This window comes from Camelus bactrianus, chromosome 8 (genome assembly GCF_048773025.1).
Source record: "Camelus bactrianus isolate YW-2024 breed Bactrian camel chromosome 8, ASM4877302v1, whole genome shotgun sequence".
Lineage (NCBI taxonomy): Eukaryota > Metazoa > Chordata > Mammalia > Artiodactyla > Camelidae > Camelus > Camelus bactrianus.
In genome coordinates this window covers 73,916,151-73,938,214 of record NC_133546.1, presented here as the reverse complement: position 1 = coordinate 73,938,214, position 22,064 = coordinate 73,916,151, and the positions used below count along the sequence as shown (strand labels likewise).

General features: G+C 39.1%; 1 protein-coding gene across 5 annotated transcripts in view; it reads right to left on the bottom strand.

Annotated features, from left to right (window-relative positions):
• Nucleotides 1–22,064, bottom strand: part of ADGRB3 (adhesion G protein-coupled receptor B3) — a 686,517-nt gene that overhangs the window by 357,273 nt on the left and 307,180 nt on the right. For all 5 annotated transcript variants that reach the window (XM_074368745.1, XM_074368743.1, XM_074368746.1 and 2 more), the window contains one exon: nt 2,839–3,033. In XM_074368745.1, coding sequence (XP_074224846.1) covers nt 2,839–3,033 — 195 coding nt within the window. The remainder of the gene's footprint in view (nt 1–2,838; nt 3,034–22,064) is intronic.

Genomic DNA, 22,064 nt, shown 5'->3' with positions numbered 1-22,064 from the left:
TGAAGCGAAGTTGGGAAACAGCAGCGGGGAGAGAAAAGAAAGAATGGATGGGAAGGCACGCGTAAGCCCATCCAACAGGAAAGGAAGAGAAAGAAAAGGTCAGGATGACATCACAATTCCAGCCTCAGGACCACTAATTCTCCAAGGCAAAGTAGAAAATGCACTTAAATGTGGAACTCAGACGAGTTTCCTTTATGCCACATTAAGCCCGAGGGGCTAGCCAATCAAAAGTGCCCGGAGCCCTTGAACACAGAGAACTGAAGTTTAAATAAGGATAGGAGGTGCTGAATAAGGCTATAACCAAGCAAAGACCGTCCATACAAAAGATCTACACAAAATTGTTTGTGGAAAGTGGAACCAAAGAGATGCCGAGTTCTCTGGGATTGCAGAGAAGAGAGAGATGGTTTTCAGGTAGAGGCTGGGTCTGCAAGTCTGGCATTCAGGAAGACTTAGAGCTGTGTGAGGACTCTGGGAGGCTGAGATGGAAGGAGGAGTCCCAGCAGAGGAAGGCTTCCAGGTGCCTGAAAAGACACGAGTAAAGACGATGGAAGAGAAAAATGCAGCTCCTGTTTGGAGACCAACTAGGACACCAACCTGCTGAGAATTCTGTACACGTGTGGAGGCCTAATGAGCGGGCAGGACGGACCTGGACGGATCTGTTTCTGTTTATGCCCAAATGGCAACAAAAGAATCTACCAAATCGTTCTATTTAAGTCAAGCCAGCTAGTGTCCCTAATTGTTCGTTCGGTACACGCAGTCGAATGAGACGTTCCTAATACAGCCTAGAAATCTGACTTTCCTGAACTTCAGCACCTACAAACCTTCATGCCCTACACTGTCAAGGATAGAAGAGGCACTGGAAATCAGCTAGTGCAGCCTTCGCCCTGATGTTTCAGCCGTGAACACAAGCATCTGAGGGTTTTCGAAACTGCATCTTGCATTTGACGTCACGGACGTCAGGTGTTATTTTTAACGCCAATGCTAATGGATGGAAGTACTTCAGAGCTACAGGGAAACGGTGTTACCTGGCTTACTTTAGTAAGGTTTTTAAAACTGGAAAACTGTTTCATGCTTTGTAAAGAAAAAAAAATCTTTGAAATGATCAAATAACACCAATCCCTCCCCACCAATGTATTTTTTACAATTAAAAGTCTATTCCTGGACACTGGTAATACAACACAGCATGCAGTCCCAACAGTCCCCATGGTCCCACCACCTTTCAGCAGTAAACGCATGTAACGTAAGTAATATATGTGCCTCTATACAAACTGGGGCGTCAGGGTTACTTATGAATAATCCCATGACTCCAAAAAGCCTTCTTTTCCTCTTTCCCTGAGGCAGGAGGGAAGTAGGGGGTGGGTACAACCATTAAAAGAATGACACAGCAATTAGCACCGAGATGGTGGGAGATTCAACTCTCAGTAGACCTTGAGCTTTAATATAGGATCATTGACATACGGTAGCTGCTAAGTGGCCCTCCCACAGGGGCCAGGACAGTTTCAAGGCTGCCCATTAAAGGTCAGAAAGTGGGTGATGGTGCAATTCCTGGGAATCCCACCCCCTTCCCCAAAGTAGTTGAAATAATCCTCCAACTTGTTAGCATGTGAGGTTACTGAGCCCAGAAAAACTAACAACCTCACATCTCTCTCTCTCTCTCTCTCTCTTTCTCTCTCTCGGCCTTTCTCTTGCCTTCTGAGACAGCCTGCACTCTGTCTATGGAGTATGTATCTCTCTGAATAAATCTACCTTTACTCAACTATGGCTCATTCTTGAATTCTTTCCTGCGCGAAGCCAAGGACCCACACGTGGAGGGACACACCCCAGGGATGTGGCCTGGGATGTGGCCATCCTCTCGCGTGCCATTTTTCCTGTATCACCCTCAATAGCTGATCAAGACAAAACAAAAAAACAGAAAACAAAACAAAAACCCACCCTCTGCATTCTCCAAGTGACATGCAAATAAAACTCCCAAATGAAGAGTAGGCTGAAAGAAAGCTACTTGATCCAGGAGTTTTGCCAACCCTTCATTTTAATGAACTTTCTGCAGAGATTCAGGGAGAACATTATGCTGGAAATGCCAAAACCAACTCAGCCTTCTTGGCAGGAGAACATTTTAGCCCCCAGCACAAGAAGAGTTAATCTGAAATGCAAACTAGAGTTGCATTCAATATGCATGGTTGCCATTCAACAAGCTTTGTTCTAAGGGCAAAGGTGATTCTGAAATTGGGTGAGTCCTTAAACTTTATTATTATGGAAATAAATGATGAAGTTATACAAGTCTTCCATGACTAGCAAAAATAGGTGGTGAGGAGTTACTGAATTTCTCATTTTCCTATCCAGAACAATCCTCTGTTTGCCTGATATTTCAGACAATGGTTCCACAAAATTACATACAACCTTCTCCCTTCTAATAGCAGAACCCCAAACAAAACTTAAACAGTGTGTTCTTTGCACACTACAGTTAATGTGCTTTCATTACGCTTAATGTACTTTTAATAGTTTCCTGTGGCAAGATGGTGCTATTAAATGTGGGATTAAAATATCCACGTTACAACCTTAAATTTGCTACAGTGCCTTTAATCTGAGGGTTCAAAGCACTTCACACACATTTTCATTCAGCACCTCCTTGAGGTGCATTATGTGCGTTTTCGGTTGAGGACACTGAGGTATAGAAATACTAAGGAATCGGGGTCATCTCCAGAGCTCACACCAAGCACAGCCTGGATGCTTCCCCTCCAGGCCGGGAAGCCTCCTCCAAGGTGGCTGCACTGGTTTCTTAAGGCCCAGAATTGATCCCAAGCTCACTTGTCTTTTCCTTGATGGGACTGCCTCCCTTACCTGGACACCATCGGATGCAGGGATGTAACTTGCCCTTTTAAACGTGTCTGTCACATTCCTGAGGATTTCCACGGACATCAGAAGATCTCCTGCATAGAAGTTTTTCCTCTGAGTTAAATCCAGCAGTGTCTTGGTGACCTGGGACATCCCGTCACCTGCCAGCATCCTCTGCCCCTTCGCAAGGTGTTCTTTGATCTGGGATGGTCAAAAGAACAGCATAAACATCAGAATCTTCATGACCGTACCTCCACTATCTTCATCAAACAAATGTATTTCAAACTGTGGAGTCCACCTTCAAATAGCGTTGTAACACTGGGAGGATTTCAGACCTGTAAGTTGTGTGTGTCCCACACACATGGATAAGCACCCAGCATCCGTGTCCACACTTTGGCAGAGGTTCTGGACTTGCCTTTTCTAGTTCTCAGAAAACACAATTTAACACATTGCAAAAAGTGTGTATTAATTTAGGGTTTTTATTGAAGTAAAAATTAAAAAGTACTTTTGCACGTGGTAAACATGGGAGATTGTTTAGTGACGTGTGAGCAAGATGGGAGACTGTAAACACTCCAAAATACCTGTTTTTATTAACAAGCAGAGCTTAATGATTTTTGCCCTATCTCTTAAAATAAACACATTTTTATATGGCAGCAAAAAAAAAAGTTTTCACAAGGACACTGAGTGTAAGAAAGACATTTAGCAAAACTTTGGAGGTCTACTGTGACTGATGAGGCTGAAAGCTACGTGACTTTAGCTTTATTTGAAAAAGAAATAAACAACAACAAAATCAAGAAAACTCTCAACTAGGGGGGAGGGTACCGTTCAGTGGTAGAGCGCACGCTTAGCATGCATGAGGTCCTGGGTACAATCCCCAGTCCCTCCATTAAAAAACTAATAATAATAAAACTAAAAGAGAGAAAGAGGAAATTAAAAGAGAAAAGAAAAAAAGAGAGAGAAAAAAAGAAAAAAAAAAAAAAAAGGAAAAGAAAACTCTCAGCTAGGTCTTCAGCAACAGAACTAACTATTGAGGTGTGAGGCTTAAGTTGGTTTGATGGCCAGAGGAATATGCCATCAAATTTCATATTTGCTTATACTAGTCCAAGGGAAGAAAAATCTTATAAAGTGGAAGCACGTGAGGGCGCGAGAAGGTGAAGCCCTAGCAAGGATCCACACACATTTACTCGTTTATTAAAAGGTTAGTCTTTATCATTTGTGATTAAAAAATCAATTTATCAAAAGATCACAGAATAAACAAGGACTAACACACCCGAGGAAGACTGAACAAGAGAGGCTGAAGTAGAGCCACTGTCATCCTCAATTTCCCACTAAGAAAAGGGCCAGCAAGCCCTCTGAAGTGCGGCAATCAATCTAAAAGAATCCAAAAGTTAGGGATTTTCTATAAAACATGTTTTAAAAGGTGCTATCTTGACACCTCAGATATTTTACTTTTCTTTAGTCTCTAAAACTTGGTCTAAAAATACTTTGGCAAGATAAAAATCTTCAGGGACCTACTCTATTTCCATCATGGGATGTTAAAAACATGACATATTTGGGGAGTCTTTTTGAGCCCATTTTCTCTTTTCACGTCTCTCTCTGGCCCCCTCAGTGGCAGCCATCCACCACTGACCGAAGCCCATGGGACTGACGTGGTATCAGAGACCTGGCCCTTCAGTGTCAGTGCCCACTGCTGTGGAGTGACAGTAACATACTAACCAGGACACAGATACTGTGCTCACCAATCAGAAAGGACACTGATCCTCCGAATAGAAGGCAGCAGTGTACCAGGATGATATGATGGTATGTACCGCCAGGCTGAGCTCCAGCCCTGCCTCTAAATCAGTGATAACTATTTGCAAGTTCCTGTTCAGCTCACACATACCATAACTTCATGCTTTTGTGCTGGATAGTCTGCCCTCCTCTCTTACATTATCTCATCTTTATACACCTCTCAGATTTAGCCCTGATTCTTCTAAATATCCAAATGGTGTTAATCACTTCCTTCTCTTTCTCTCTCTTAACCCACACACACATTACTTTATCATACTGAATTATAATCATTTGCTTATATGTCTTTGTAAATCTTGAGGGTAGGCTCCCTGCCTTATTTACTGCCTTAGAATATAGTACAGTATTTTTACTGCACCTCAATGTTCCTAGCAGCACTATTTACATCAGCCAAGACATGAAAGCAACCTAAGCGTCCATTGACAGATGAATGGACAAAGGAAATGTGGCATATATGTATATATGTATGTGTATGTGTATATATATATGTGTGTGTGTATATATATACAGGAATACTACTCAGCCATAGAAAAGAATGCAATAATGCCATTTGCGATAACATGGATAGATCTAGATATATCACACTAAGTAAGTTAGACAGAGAAAGACAAATATCATATGGTATTACTTATATGTGGAAACTAAAAAAATGATACAAACGAACTAGTTTACAAGCCAGAAATAGACTCACAGATATAGAAAGCAAAACTCTAATTACCAAAGGGGAAAAGGGGAGGGATACATTAGAAGTCTGAGATTAACTCATACACACTACTATATACAAAATATGTAAACAACAAGGACCTACTGTGTAGCACAGGGAACGATATTCAATATATTGGAATAGTTATTACAGTATCTTACAGTAACCTTTCCTATAATGGGAAAGAGTATGAAAAGGAATATACATACATACGTATTTGTATAATTGAATCACTTTGCTGTACACTCTAACCTATCACAACATTGTAAATCAATTATACTCCAACAAGAAAAAAGAATATAGTACAGTAAGAGTTTGTTACAGTGAATTCAGTTATGATATCCTAACTATATCTTCATGATGGAAACACGATGGAATGGGCTTTGGAGCCAGGACTGCCTAGATTTTTATTTAAGCTCTTCAACTTTTTATATAATTGAAGCCATCAGAGATTCAGTTTACCATGTCTCTTCTAAGCTTTGAAAAATGTGCCTATATGGTTAAAAAGTTTAAAAAATCTTCTTTTTTTTTTTTAATTCAAATGAACCCACACAAGCCTAAGATAGCACGGCCACAGATACGGCACATGGACCACCCCGTCACGGTGTGTGTGCCCTATCTGATCTAGTTCCTGGAGACTTCTAACACTTTTCCCCCGTTCACTCTGCTCTGGTCCTCTGGTCGTTTTGATCTTCCTCAAAGACGTTTGCCTGTCTCAGGGCCTTTGCACTTGCTTTTCCTTTTGCCTGGAACAGTCTTCTCACAGAGATCCACAGGCTTTTTTGGTCATCTCCTCAGAGAGGTCTTACCTGGCTGCCTATCGAAAGTGGTGTCCCTGTCATTCTCAACGATCTTACCCTTCTATGTATTTATGTATTTACTTATTTATCTTTCCTTTTTAAAAAATCAGACTTACCTGCCACTGTGCATCTATTTTTGGTCTGATTCTTCTTTTTTTTTTTTCTTCTGTCTCCCCCATTAGAATAGAAGCCTTGTGAATGAAGAGATTTTTGTGTATTTTGTTTACTATTATATTCCCAGTACCTAGAGGACTTACTCAATATATTGGACAGATGAGTTAATAAACAAATGATTGAATGAGTCCTTCTATGCTCTTGGAAGCACACCGAATTAAATCGGGCACACCAGGAATCTGTCCTAAGCTGTCCCTCAACATAGTTTAGACAAAACATCAGTTTTAAATAGGATGAGATAATTAAAATACCCGACTTACAGAGACAGTGCAGCTCCTGGGCTCAAAAGCATCTGATGTAGTAGGTGGAGTAAAGATTGTTGAAGAGGAATGAAATTAAAAAGATCTACTCTAAAAATGTCATAGAATCCAGTGTTCACATTGAGGGGAGCTGAGAAGGTTCTCCATTAGGAGTGACATGCAGTGATGGTTGCCAGGGTCAACATCGTCTGACTGCTCAGATCAGCTCCAGATTTATTATTTCAGCAACTCCTACCTGTGCCCGTGAGGGTCTAACTCACACGTCATACACCCTTCCTTTCAAACAAAAGCATCGCAACACCGACTTGAATCTTGAGGAGTAAGACATGTAGACATGTTTTTCTGTTTGCAATAAAAATACTACAGAAGACCTTGAATGGCTCTGCTCATCAGAGATAGGAAAGGAAGTCTTTCACAACTGGGTCAGCATCAAATGTGGCCCAGTCGCTAGTAAATGACCATCCCTGCCATCTGACAGCTGCTTGGCTGGCTTATGTGGAATAACTTATTCTTGGTCCAGCTCTTTGGAAGCAGATGTCCAGATCGCACCACCAGCTCTCACAATTGGCACTAATAGCATCCTTCCTGGCATTGTCAGCGGAAGGCCCCCGGAACAAATACCTTGTAACATTTGTACACCAGCGTAGGCTATTGGTGGCATTTATAAAGGGCACAAAGGGTGTCCGGATAAGACAGATTTCCACCCAGAACAGATTTAGGTGGAGAACAATTCCAGTCTCTTGATCTTCCTGCTGCAACACCAGCACACTGGGAACGGCTCTCTCCCATCTTGTGCCCACCCCTTCGCTACCTTTTTCTAGAATGACCAATCCCTGGTTATCTGCTGGACTGTTTTTCTCTTTATGGGATATTGAAAACCTAGAGTTCATATTGAGTTTGCTCACCTCACCTTTCCCTATTTCAGACTCTCCCTCACTTGTATCCTCTGTTTTTATCTCGATGATTGAACTCCATGGCTATCTCTATGACTTTGAATCCCATCCACTCCTCAATCTTCATCTTCTCCAATCTGTCTCTCTCTCTCTCTCTCAAAAATATGGACTGATATTGGATATCTGATTTAAGTACCAACTCTTCATCTTGAAATTTCCTTTCAGCTAGTCTTTGTTTCTCTTCAAAATCAAAATCAGAAGTATGAAATCAGATTTGAGCCCCACAGCTCTTTAAGTTGTAAATTAAACTCAACGATTACCTCCTAAGAGTTCTCTCTTGAAATCTTATGAGCATATTAAGTTTAAGGAGCAGCTGGAGTCATAAAACCTGGATTTAAATTGTGGTTCTACCCCTTATTACTTAGGACCACTGGAAAAATTGTCTCTTTCCTAGGATCATTTGATTTGTCTATAAAAAAAGAGCAAATATCAGAATGTGGCTGTGATGGGGTAATACAAAGAGAGAGATTAAAAGTGGACACTCAGTGACCATTTCCCCTTCTTATCTTTCCATCTTCAATTTCCAATTCCTCTAAATACTAGCTATGAAATGTTTCTCAGATCCATCTTTTTATCTGTGGGCAAGATGGATCTTGACAGAAGACACTAATGAACTTGTCTACAAAACTGAAACAGACTCACAGACATAGAAAACAAACTTATGGTTACAGGGTCAGGGAGAAGGGGTGGGAAAGGATAAATTGAAAGTTTGAGATCCACAGATACTAACTACTATATATAAAATAGATAAACAACAAGTTTCTTCTGTACAGTACAGGGAACTATGTTCAACATCTTGTAGTGACCTATAGCAAAAAGAATATGAAAACGAATATATGTGTGTATAGGTGTGACTGAAACATTATGCTGTACATTAGAAATTGACACATTGTAAACTGACTATATTTCAATTAAAAAAAAACCAAAACGATGAATCCTGTTACAGGTCATCAGTCCCTATCTTCACACTCTTTGCAGTTGTCTTCTAACCGGTTTTACTGAGTCTTTCCCCGTCCTAAACTACTCTACCCTTCACATGTATGAATATGTCACTTCTCTACTATAAAAAGAAAAAAACCACAAAATCCTTCCATTTTCACATTAGATCAAATACATCCTCCATTGTTTGACTTCCAAGGCCATCCTAACCTACAATTCAAACATTTTATCTCACTGTCTCATTTCATCAACCCTATTCTCCCATTATTTCTATTCAGTTGGTGATTATTTCAGTCTTACTCTTCCATCTTTAAGCTACATTACGATTCAATCTGCTTTGCTTTTGAATTCCTTAGGTAAGTCTTTACTATCATTCTTATTGACTTTTTAAAGTATAACCATTTTAATCCAATCTATTCACTATTGCTTCTCAACCACTGCTTCTTAAGTTCTCATCTTTCAGAGCATATTTTCCTGTTTTCTAATCTTTTAGCAATTGTTTTTGTTTTAGTAAGGTTCTGCGAATGGTAACTCAATCTTGCAGTCACTTTTTTTTTTTTAAGTTATGTTCACTTTCAACGGATCTTTTAGATGGGGATGTTTTTATTCTCCCCTTAGCATTTTCATAATGGAATTTGGTGCCTCTGTTGTTCCAAGTTAAACAGTTGCTTTTTTGTAGATTACCAGTCTTTTCTTTGTGGTAGATTTTAGTATTTTTCTTCGTGTTTTTGTACAATGCAGATTAAGTCTATGTGGATTTGCTGTTATTTATTCAGGACTTTTTCAATCTGAATATATTATCTGTCTTCCACTTTGGAAAATTCTTAAGCACTAATTCATAGAATGGTGCCTCTCTTGCAGTCTCTTTGTGGACTCTTTCTAGAATATATTTCTATTACGTTATATAAATTTCTACTAAACTTTCCCATTTAACTCTTCATTTTCTAAGTTCTCTTTTATGTTTTTCATTTCTTTATCTATTTTGGCTCCTGGGTGGTCGTTTTCCACTCCTAACTTCTGGATCACTAATTCTTTCTTCAATTGTGTCTAATTGGCTACTTTGTTCATTAATTTCAATTACAATATTTTCCATTTATAGAAGTTCTAGCTCATCTTTTTCACATTCTTCCAGTTCTTAACTGTGCTTTCTGTTCTTTCTTTCATCTCTCAAATTATTTTAAACAAATATGTTATAGTTTCTTTCATATTTTCTATTATTTCTACTCCTTGCATTGCTAATTCTCCTCATTCTTGCACTTGCTAATTCTCCCTCATGATATTTGAAATTACTGTCAACTCATATTCAGTAAGGTGTGTTTATCCTTTGGCTGGTTTGTGGAAGAGCTGTTAGAGTGTGTTCTCTGAGGGCAAAGGCCTCAGGCAGTTCAGTGAAGCCAGATCATTTTATGCTACTATGCATGTTAACTCCTATTTATGATTTAGACCAGGAGTTTCAGTTTCCATAAGGTGATTTCTTTCATTTTTCTCCCCAAACCCTGCATAGATCAACCATCAGCTTTCTCCTGTTGCTCTGGCTTTCAGTGTTACTTTTCCCCTTCAATCCTGGTATCTAAGTAATTCTCTGTCTTTCTTCTGAGCTCAGCCATCACACACTGCTTGAAAATATATTCTTGCTATAATTTATTTAGAACCTCAGTATGCTCAGCTCAGAAGTATCAGCTTGGTCCGTCCCACTGTTCCATTACTGCTGCAGGTGCCTGATACCAACCAGAATGAATTGCTCACCGCTTCCCAAAGAAAGGCCAAGCAGGGATCCTGCTGTTACTCCCTGACTTATTCGCTTCTATAACTTAAAATGCTTTCCCCAAATCCTTTTGTTAAATTATCTTTCCTTTCTCCTTCCTGAATTCTTTTCAGGTAACGGCAATCATGATACCATCTCTACTTTCAAACTTCATGGAAGTAATCTTGCTCTATCTTATATTATTATAGTGTTTGTGTCCTTATCTTATCCATTCTGTTAGACCACAAACTCCTAAAGGGCCTGTCGTTTCTTTTTCAATTTGTTCCCCCTATAATTTTGAGCATATTGTCTGACACACAAAGGTATCTGCTCAAAGTGCTTGTTAAATTAAACTGAAACTACAGAAGGGTTTTCTTTTTTCTTCTGTGACTATCATCCTCAAAAGTTGACAAGGTAAAAACAGAGCTGTCTATGAGTATTCAAAACAAAGAAATACATAAGAATTAGACTGCGTCTACATTGTCTGGCAGCATTGCCTTCAAATTATGATATCCACTTAATACAAATAGGCAAATGATTTCAGAAGTTTTAAATTTCTACAGTTATAGTTATGAAATTGCTACCTTTTAGAAAATAATAACCATTAGAAAAGTAGAGCATTATTAAGTGTTGATTTTATGGTAAGCATGGAACTAAGTGTTCTACATGAGTTATTTGAGTTTTAAAACAACCATTGGAGGTGCTATCATCACCTACACCTTATAGTGAAGAAATAGAGGTCCAGTGTGGTGACATGCATTCCTCAGGATTGCATAGCTCCCAAATTGTACCAACATTTGAGCCCAGACAGTTAGACGCCAGAATCCATGCTCTTAACCACTGCATGCTTAACTCAGGTTTTATAGAGTGCTTTTGCTGGACGTTGTCAGAATGCTTCAATATTTAGAAATCATTCTCAATCATGGCTGTTTTCAAGAGACATTACATCTTTTATCACATGAAGAAAGAGTATAGGAAGCAGACAGTTTGAAGAACAACTTTCCAGGCTGCTGAGGGGCTGGCTATCAATGACCTGAGTTGTGATGGCTATTTTTGAAAGCAATGTGGAAAGGTTCCTAAAGCTATTTGCCAACTTCTATAAACGTTTCTGTGGGTAGTTTTATTCAAGTGTAGACAAAAAGATTCCATGGATACAGCAAGGATTCTATAACATTTAGGCTGCATTTTTAAAAATTTCTATCTTAATTTGGTCACTGAAGTAGCTCAGAAAGGTTTGTAATTTTAATATTTCCTTTAAAATTACAATTATCAGCGATTTTGTCTGCTCACATTGCAGTACTCTGTGAGCATTTTTGCTCCAAAGGACAAGTCTTAAAAGTTCCTGTGTCATTCGCATTTAATACTGTTGACAAGATCAACAGTGAAAGAAAAAAGAGAAATCCCTGAAGTCTAAAAAGAGTTGCTTTTTATGGTTCTGGATTAAGCCTCCTTACTCTTTATATAGAGAGATGTGGTGAGGGTCATGGTGCAAAGAGTAGGTGTGTTTCTGAAATAATCTTATTTTCATCGTATGCCTCCCACTGCCAGCCACAGCTGCCTCTGTTGTGTGAATCTTAAAAGAAGGCTTATCATAGTCACTCTGTGCAAATGACACACTTTAAACATCATATATTTATATATTATTTTCAGCATCAACTCCTACAGTCCATCTGTAAGGTATATTAAAGGTTCTCACAGCGCTAAGTGGCTTCAATTAAGAGATAATTACACCAGACACTTCTTTTCATAAAGCGATAATCTAAATATACATTTTTTGCTTCAGTTCATAACTGCCATTTACTCAGACCAAAGTCACTCACTAAATGATGGTATTAAATTATTCACAGATCTATCTGGTATCTTCAGGAAAGACAACAATCATCCTGTATGAAAAAGAAAGTGTATCTTTTGTTCTAATACATGAATACTTGTTTCCCACCCCCCCGCCCCCATATTTGATATAAAAAATGTGTATTCATCTTAGGACTAGAAGTTCAAATTTGAAAAGACAATTCTTGTCTAGGGACAATGTAATTGGGTGATTTAGTTAAATTTCCCCTGCATAAATGTATCACCCAGAACCCAGGATGAACAGCTTTTGGCCACAGGGGCATTGAATACCCTGAATTCTTGCCCTAGGAGTTCCTGGAGTGAGTTATAGGATGCCATGAATTTGAGGACTGCAAGGTATTGTTACGAGAATGTAAGTTCTTGAAGAAAACAGAGATAAATATACACTGTGTATATTTCCCTGTAAAGCCTGGATGTTTCCAAAGTAGGGATGACAGCACAGTCAACTTCCTACCCAGTAAAAATCTCGAAAAAGCTTTAATTTCTAGTCGAATATCAAAAGTACAATTCCCAAGCAAAGGCCATAGGTAGGTGGGATTTCTCCTGTTAACACTAGACACATCTAGAATTATTATTAATATTCTGAGCCAGGGGACAGCACTAGAGCATGTGCATGAGCTCAAAGCAGCCTAGTGCACACAGATGGGGACCCAAACTTTCAGGAACCTGTTCAAGGGGAGATAGAGCATTAAGTAACCCCCTGTCTCAAAGAGTTTTTCAATTCTGCTTCTGCTCCTTGAGTTTTCTAGTTCAAGAGATACTGCATCAGTCAGAATGGGATAGGTTATGCTATGATAACAAAATGCTCCAAAATTTCAGCCCCTGAAAACAAAAAGATGTATTTCTTACTCACACGCCATATGCAACTCAGGTTATCAGGGAGGCTCTGTTCATCCTAGTCCCTTAGGGTATAGAGATGATAGAGGATGAAGAGTTTTGCACTGGCAAGAGCAGTCTCAGGCTTGACAGAACAAAGGTCACTTCCACACACAACCAACTTTTTACATCCAACATCAAGCAGTGAAGAAACACAATCCTCTTGTGTGCCCAGGAGAGGAAAACTGGGTATTGCTTGACATAGTATGTCTTGTGATGGTGTGGAGCTTGCTGGCACTCATTTAACTTCTTTGTATTCATCCACCAGAACTTCAACCCTAGATAAAACCTACCACAGTGCTTCTTAAAGTTCGTGTGCATATAAATCACAAAGGGAACGTTCCGAAGTGCAGACTCTGAGGAAGTAGGTCTGGGACAGGGTCTGAGATTCTTTATTTCTAACAAGCTCCCGGGTACTGCTTCTACTTCTGGTCTTTAGGAAACATTTTGGCTCCACCAGATGCGCTCTCCACATCTGCATCCAAGGAGCTTGACTTTGCTGAAGAGTAGTCACATTGACCCTTGCTAGCTCTACTCTAAGTTCTTTATTTCAAACTTCTGTACCATACAGCCTTTGGCAAACCCAAAGCCCACCTGCCTCAGGGTAATCTTCAGCATCCTGCCTTCCTCACTGCAGAAAATGATGTCACCATCAGCTGCATGTGCTCACTCAATCTCAATAAAGGGCACCATTACTCAGAGGAGAGACTCCTCTGAATTCTGAGGCAAACTCCACAGCTCTGTGTCCCGGCCCTACAGCCTGGTCTCCATAGAACAGTCTTATGACTCTCTTTAATTATACTGAATCACATCACTCATTACTGTCAATGGCTTCCCACTGCCCTTAGAACAAAATCCAAACTCTTAGCAGAGGTCTTTGAGGCACAGAGTAATTTCTTCTCTACCTAGTTCTCCAAACTCATCTCATGACACTCTCTCCTTGCTCACCATCTCTGGACACTGACTCAAGTTTCACTTCCTTATCTCAAGGTTTTTTCATATGCTCTTCTCCCTGGTAAAATGTACTCTTGTTCCCTGACAATCTCATTTGCCTCACTCTTTGCACGTCTAGATCTACCTTATCTTTCAGGTCACAGTTATGAGTTCATTTCCTCATAGATACCTCAGTGACTTCCTTATGTAAAGTGGTCCCCAAACTTTATTCCCTATGTTGGCCCTTTGTTAAGTTCCTCCAACATATCAGAGTTTGGAATTATTTTATGCCTTTTCCTGTCTACTTTATTGTGTATTTGTTATGTTGCATCCTCCGATCCTCGCACTGTGTTGGACCTAGTAAAGTGCAGTGGATATGTGTAGAATAACCTAATGGGTAGTTGGATGAATGGATGAATGACTGAATAATAGAGTACATTTTCCTTTATAATAGTCTTCCTTTGGCATTAGCCTAAATATAATTCTCTGTACAAGTATATTCCATTAAGTCACCCTATGAATAAGTTTCAAGTCAGTGGATTCAATGGCTAGAACTAACACTAACATTTCTTCACCAAGGCACACTAAATCCATAACCAGGGATAAACTTAAAAATCTCCCAGGCCTTTGTAAATACAATCATAATATGTTGTGAGTTTTTCAAAATGAGGAATAAAGTATAATTTTAGAAGTATTTCATTATACATCTATGTAATAGACTCCTTTAAAATTCCTTAGGAAACACTATCATACATGATTAAAGATTTTTTTTTTAATTAAAATTTATTAGTTTGGTAGAATATAGCAATTCCTGTAAGGCTAATGTGCTTGCCACCACAACTAGAAAGAAAACCATATAAATTACAAAAATCATACTCTTTAAAGCATCAGAAAGCTCTGGATGAGACAAATTAAAATTCCAGGAAAAGGAGATACTTTCTGAGGTAGAACAACAATTTCAGCCAGTTGGATTCCCCCCCACCTTAGGAATGCTTGTAAAATTTTGGCAAGAAGTGAGGGGCAGGCATGGCCCAGGCAGAGGACCTCTAGGGTAGAAAGCGAAACTAATGTTATTATTATTATTATTGTCATTATTATTATTATTATTATTATTATTATTATTATTATTATTATTATTATTATTATTATTATTATTATTATTATTAGGTTTGGTTGCCTAGGGCTGGAGAAATATAATGGAAATTGTAGGATCCCTAAAAATCTTACTCGGATTTTTCTCCTTGAGACATTTGCTGAATTTTTGAAATGTGTAGGAAGTGAAGAGTTAGGATAAACACTTTTGAAAAGCAGGGCACAATTTTCTCCATCCCTGTAAGTAGATATTTAGAAACAAATGCCTGCTGAGGGAGGATTCCAGCTTTAAGCAACCAGCTGTCTCCTCCTCAGGACATCCGATGCATCTGAAGTTGCTTGGGCAGAAAGCTTGGACCCTTTGAAAGGCAGACCTGAATCTTCTACAGTTTCTCAGGGCTAATGGGATGGACACACATAAGCTCTCTATCTAAAGCATGTAAGACACACAGTGAAGAAGGAGAGACTACATGGATGTAGTCTTACAAAAACTGCAAAACATCCTGACCCAGATCAATCCTCAGCTGCATTAAAGTTCCAGCTCTTCATTTATATTTGAATAACCAAGGAAAGAGGGAATGCTTTCGGGTGGAAATTAACGTTATCTAAAAAGCTACATCTGTTTTACACAATGCCTGAGAGTTAATCAAAAATTACTAGACATGCCTGCTTCTGTGACTGATGCAAGAAAACAAAACAAGCCCCTTCACAGATTTTCCAAATATTAAATTTCGCTGATAAGAAATTTAAAATGACCGGTTAAAACATTAAAGAAAACAGAGAAGAAAAGAAGAAAATAAAATTTGTCCATTCTCTGATGGAAAATTCTAATAGAGTTAAAATCTTAAAAAAGAAAAACCAAACTTTAAAATAAAATGTATATTATAGACCAGGAGCTAGCGAATTACAGCCTACGGGCCAAATCCAGCCCATTGCCTGTTTTGGTAAAGGTTTTACTGGAACACAGTCATGTTTACTAACTGTCCATGGTTGCTCTTGTGCTCTAACAGCAGAGCTGAATAGTTAGAACAGGGAGCATACGGAATATAAAGTCTAAAATATTCTCTATCTTGTCCTTGAAATATGCTGTAAACTTTGACATATAAATTGCTTAGAATATCACGATTCAATTAACACCTTCCTTCCGATTTTTTTTTTTCCAATCAGCTCCTTCAGGGAAGGTAGCATTTAAAAACTGTGAACTATTATCATTTACTGAACACTTAGGAAACTCATAATTTTATTCAGGGCCACATGCTAAAAACTTTAGAATCATACAGTGGAACTCAGATACCAAAATTTTAACACATGGTCGAAAATAAAATTAAGAGGCTTCTGTCCATCTTAAAGGAAATAATGTTCTTCAACTTTCCCTTGGCATTGTTGGATTTTGCAACGATTTTTTGAGCTCTGGGAGGGAGGACTCTGAGAAACCTAAAATTTGGCAACAAGGATAAAAAGACAGTCATGTGCTATGTCTTGAGTACTTAAAACGAGGATGTCCACATTGTTTCATGAGAACTCCATGTAAATAGAAACATATGTACATGAATGTCAAGTTAATATTGTAATTAATAATGATAACAGTTCACATCCATCGAACGTCCACTAAGGGCTGGTAACAACTGTACTTAATTGGCCTTGGTTGAACTTTCCATTGGTATTTTTTTAAGAACTCTTACATGGGTATAATGTTCAGCCAGAATTAAAACAAAACAAAACAAAACAAAACAAAAGCTACTAATCTAGCTTCTCCTCGATTTCCCCATCACTCACCTTGTCCCAGCTACATTAAACTGCAAAAAAAAAAAAAAAAAAAAAAAAAAAAATGGCAGAACAAATATCTCTTGCTCTCCCAAGCTCACTCACCTTTACTTACTTTCAAAAATTAAAATCACATGCTAGTTTCCCTGGCTGACTGGTCCATAGTCCTGAGTTCTTTGTTTCACAATCACTCATTAAAAAAACAATAGAACTAATCTACTTTTTTGGCTCAATATGGATTTGCTGTCAACAAAACGATGGTGGTCATTGTTTACTTTTCTTCCCCTAAATAAGCTGCAATAATCAAAAGTATTGCCCTCTTTTGGTGATGGGCTGGACATTTGTGCATTGAGGTGGTGGCCAAAAAAGTGTGATATGTGATAAGTTTTGTCGCAATGAAGCAAAATTCCCCTGGAAGGAAGGCAGGGAATATGGGAAAACAGAAAGCAATATTATGACATGACTTCCTTTGGGTTACGATTCCTACGATTTTCGGGTTACAATTTCTACTCAACTTGCATGAAACTTACAGAGTTTAAGCTACGTTAAGACACGATGAGTAGCTCAAAATGTGTCACAGAGGCCAGTGTGAACTTCCATATTGGTTGTTCTCAAACGTCCTCTGTAGGACTGTGAGTGTCTTTGAGTGATAAACTAAGAGTGTTACTTTAGATAAGAAGTTTGATGGGTGATGGACGTCACTGGAACAGAGGAAGCGACCGGTAAAGTCAAGACCCCCTCCTCTGGTGTAACCATTGCTCCTTACAAAGACGCCAGGAAGCTGAGTGATCTGAAGGCTCTTATCTGGAGGACCCTCTCCAAAATGCTGAGACCCGTTCCAGTCGGAGCAGATGGTGACTCCCCACTCACACGTGTCCAAAACACATTGTCAGAGCAGAGACCGCTACCCCTCTTGCCAAGCTTTGCCTGCAGTGGTTTGTTACCTTCTCTTCTATTTTCACAACTTAGACAAACCTGTGTTGCGTGCTTATTGTCTGCAATAAACTGAGTGACACGTAAACTGGATACTGGCCACTGGTTTTGAGTATCTCCAGTCCCCTGACTCTCACCTGCTCTTCCTGCTGGGTCCTGCCACAATCAGCCAGCCCTTCTCCATGTCAGCCTCTCTCTGGCTCTCTCTCCCTTCCTCTAACTCCTCACCCCACCCATCTCTATCCTTCTCTCTCTCTCCTAATAAACCACCCAGAAAAGCAGAGGAAACCAGGAGAAACAACATCCTTCAACCAGGATGTGGGCTTTTTGACATCCTTCCCACAAAGTCACCATTCCCCGACCACACAGATCAGTGCTCCAAAGTCTGTATTTATTCATTGTCAAATGAAGGCTTGAAAAGATAGAAACAGAGGTTTTAAGAAACCATGACTTAAAAGGAAACCTTTACACCGATTCTTTGTATTTCCATGTGGAGGGTCTTCTTCTCTAAGAGGAGTACCTTTGGCCTTTCTCAGTCCCCCATCACTCACTCCTCTCCAGGGAAGGAGGACTGACTTTCCTGTCTGATGAATTTAGGTAAAGCCAAGTATGCTTGAGTCAACTCCTTTTGTTCTAGAACTACCTGCAGAGGGGATGCCTTCTCCTAGTTCTGTGTTGTCTGTCACTTCAGGTCTGCGTGTGTGTAGGTCCGCATCTGTGTGTGAATACAAGAGAGAGGGAGAGAATGAACAAGGGAGAGGCATGCTGGGACTATCCAGGTGCTCTGAAGACAAGATGGATCTGTTTCTTTAATTCAAGATAAGACTGACTCACCTGACCCCTAATAGTCACCCCTTTTCTCCAAATAGTTTTATAAGTAAAAGACAGTGTTCTTAATTTGCCTGACTTCTGTGTCTACTTATCAATAAGTTCTGAAATTATTTCCACCTTGCTTGGTATAAAATTCAAAAAATATCCCAGAATATGAAATGACATGTTATCGTATGGAGAAACCATGAAATTTCCAAGAAGTCCACTACATTCAACACTTTATTGCTCCATCCTCAATTTTCTTTTAATTGTGTGCATTTCTTTGTGACTTTCCTTTTTTATAAACAGCGGTCCAGTCATAGCATTTAATTTTCTATCTTACAAAGTTTCCAACAAACGTCATGATTTTTAGCTTATCAAAATTCTTCTGCAAGGGCCAAATTATTTCATAATGTAACATCATCAGTCACTCCACCTTTCGAGATGTTTGGGGGCTAGGAAAATTGCACATGAGGGATAACACTTAATAAGATCACGTGATGAAAATTCGTGAACATTAAGTCTGGCATTGCTGCCAGTATCCCCCTCCTGATAAGAAAAGTGACAGTCATTTTTTATGCAAGCATCTCTGGAACACCTAGAGTATGCTGAGCATTGTGATGGGCACCAGAGAAATGAAGATTAAAAGGAATGGTTTCTTTCCTCAAAGAATTCAGTGAATGTTCAATAGCACAGATTAGTAATTTTATATATTAAATTGCTTAACAACTCCTTTCTGCCTACCTCCATTAGTTTATAACTATGAGAGATCATAGAACACAGTCAACTTATGTTTATTGATGATAAAATGTCATTTCCAACTTACTTTTCATGTCACTTTATAAAACAGGTGTATAAAATCGTGCAATCTGTGTGTGTTTGTACAGTACATCGCCTATATTCTATACGTGAAGAGTTTGAAAACACAGATCTCCCTAAGTAATTCTCTTTAGTGGGTGACAAGGAACATTTAATGAGCTTAATGAATATAGAGTCAATTAGTGAAATCTCCCAAGGAAAAGAGAACATTAAATTGTGAAAAGATAAATTTTCCTAGAGGAGCATATGTAGAGTCTTCATAGTGATTTAAGAATTTACAGGAGTCAGAACTGTTCTGTAAACAAGCACCAGCTAGCTTTGCCACACAGCAAGGCGTGGGACCCACGAAAGTGAGAGTGCGCAAGGAAGGTGACTTAATTTCCACCTCCAGGTGACTGTTCAGAGTATACATGATGAGCTTGATGTACTGGATAAGCACCCATACAGTGGTCCTATACTTCCCTGAACTTGTAAAGATCGTGGCCCCCAGGCAACCCTAGATGTGTGTGTGTATGCGTGTACGTGTGCGTGTATGCAGGTTTAAGTGCGTGTATATTTCTGTATGTGCATGTAGGAAGAATTCATGTGCAAAAGTACATGTAATGTCAATCCTATCCATCCATCCATCCAATCAGTTACCTGCCTCCCTACCTACTATCCATTCATCTGTATTTATCTGTATTTTTCCACATGCACAGTTCATGTCAGTAATACACTGAAATCTAAATTTTTACTCTCATTGAGATAATTTTTAAACTAACCCATTTTCTGTCCATGTAGATATCGGTATCTCATAGTTACATAACTTTTGCTTTGCAAACATCTCACTTAGAGCATCTCATCTACTCTTCCCAAACCTCCAGAGATGCTACGATGACACTACCAGTTTCATTTTGCAAATAGCAAGGCAAGACTTGAGTGAAATCACATGGCTTTTAAACAGGACACACAACCAGAAAGCAACGTCCCCAGCACCAGAATCCAAGGCAGAGGATTTCCAACCAGAAAAAAAAAAAAAAAAAAAAAAAAATCAGGAGGTAGTATGACTTTCAGAGAAGAGGGTACACTTTGGAACAATTGTACCTGGGGTGTGACTTTCATTCTTGTCTCACTGAACTGGACTGCTCCTCCGCGGAGGGTCCGTTTCTTTTCATGCAACCTGAGACCCACTTGCAAGGCGTGCTGAGGACTGGGGCTAATTATAAACGTGCCCGCCGAGTGCCTGGCGCCCTGTGGGCGCGGAGTGCCCTGGGGCTGCACATACTCCCCCGGGCACCTCGGCACCAGCAGGCACCCCGGCTGTCCAGCCGCTGACCACACAATTCCTGTGACAGTCCCGATTCCAGACCATCTCTCCTGTTTCAAAGAGAGTTTCTGTTTCTATTATCCGATGGCCTGCTCTCACAGCAAGCAAACTCATTTAAATATTATTGTACAAAACACTGAGTTTATAAAGGAAAACATTTTCTGCAAACAACTGATAGTATTCATTCTTAACAAATCTGTAAGAGCTGACTCATGCTTTACTTAATCCATGCAATTTAGTCTCACTTGTTATCATGAACAGACAAGAACTAAGTATGGATATTATTAAGATTAAGTAAACAAAGTCTAACCTCTAAAATTAGGGGGAAATGGAATTTATTAAAAATGAAATTCATAATGAAGTCTTTGGTTATACCTAATTCTGAAATATTTTAATTTTGATAGAAATAAAACTCAGTGAAGCCAAATATCACCCATGACTGATATGGACATAAATATCTGTTATTAAATATATGCATTTGTGTGTAATCAGTATTTAAGTGTATACATATATATTCAATAACATGGATGTATATATAATGTATGTGAATATATATGTATGTATATGTACACAATGACAGAAATAAAGCTCTATGTAGCCAAGTGATCATCAATTCAATTATCGATTTGGTAAGTAAACATATTAGACAGCATTTGGCTCTCAGATCTTTTTAAATCGTGCTTTTTTGTTTCTCTGATAATTGGATACTTTTCCCTCATTAGTAAGAGTTGTTACTGCACAAGCTACTTGTCCATCCACAAGCAAGAAGTTTCTCCAGGATTTTTTTTTTTAAGAATCACATTTATTTGTGAGCAGCAGTAAGAAAATGAAAAGAAATTATAAACACAACAAAACTTCAAGGCTCTTATCAAAACAGCATCCCTGCCAATGGTGGGCTCTCCAGTGGCTCCTGCTTCGTATTTTGTTCTAAGCCCTGCAGTGTTTGTTCTGGAAGGGAGCTCTCTCGACTGTCAGGGTGAATGACAACAGTCTTCGAAAATGACAATGACTTGCACTCGTAAAGTACCACGCGGCATTTACCGGTGCTCAAAATATCCATCCAGCATGGATAACACAAGGATGTGTGGGAGAACAGGGGCTATTTTTGGAAACGTGCCCCATGTAATCTTTCGTGAGTAACTCATTTTCTCTTGGATAATAGCACTGTCATTTTTGTGTGTGTGTCAATGTCAAAATGCAGTGAGAAATTTGATACCTAAGTGACAAAGCATTCTCATTTCCCAACTACTTTTAAATTTAATTTAAAAAAGCAGGGTATTTTTGAAGTAAGTTTTATGTAATATGTAACACAGGTTTGTGTCAATCATGATATACAGTTTAACTCTTATAGATAAACCTGAATGATGGATTCGATTCAGGCCTTCTCCCGCTAGACAAGGAATTCTTTCATTTAAATAGCAGGACCCCTAAAAACCCAAACCCTGGGAACGAAACAATACAGCGCTGACTTATAAGCATTAGCTTTC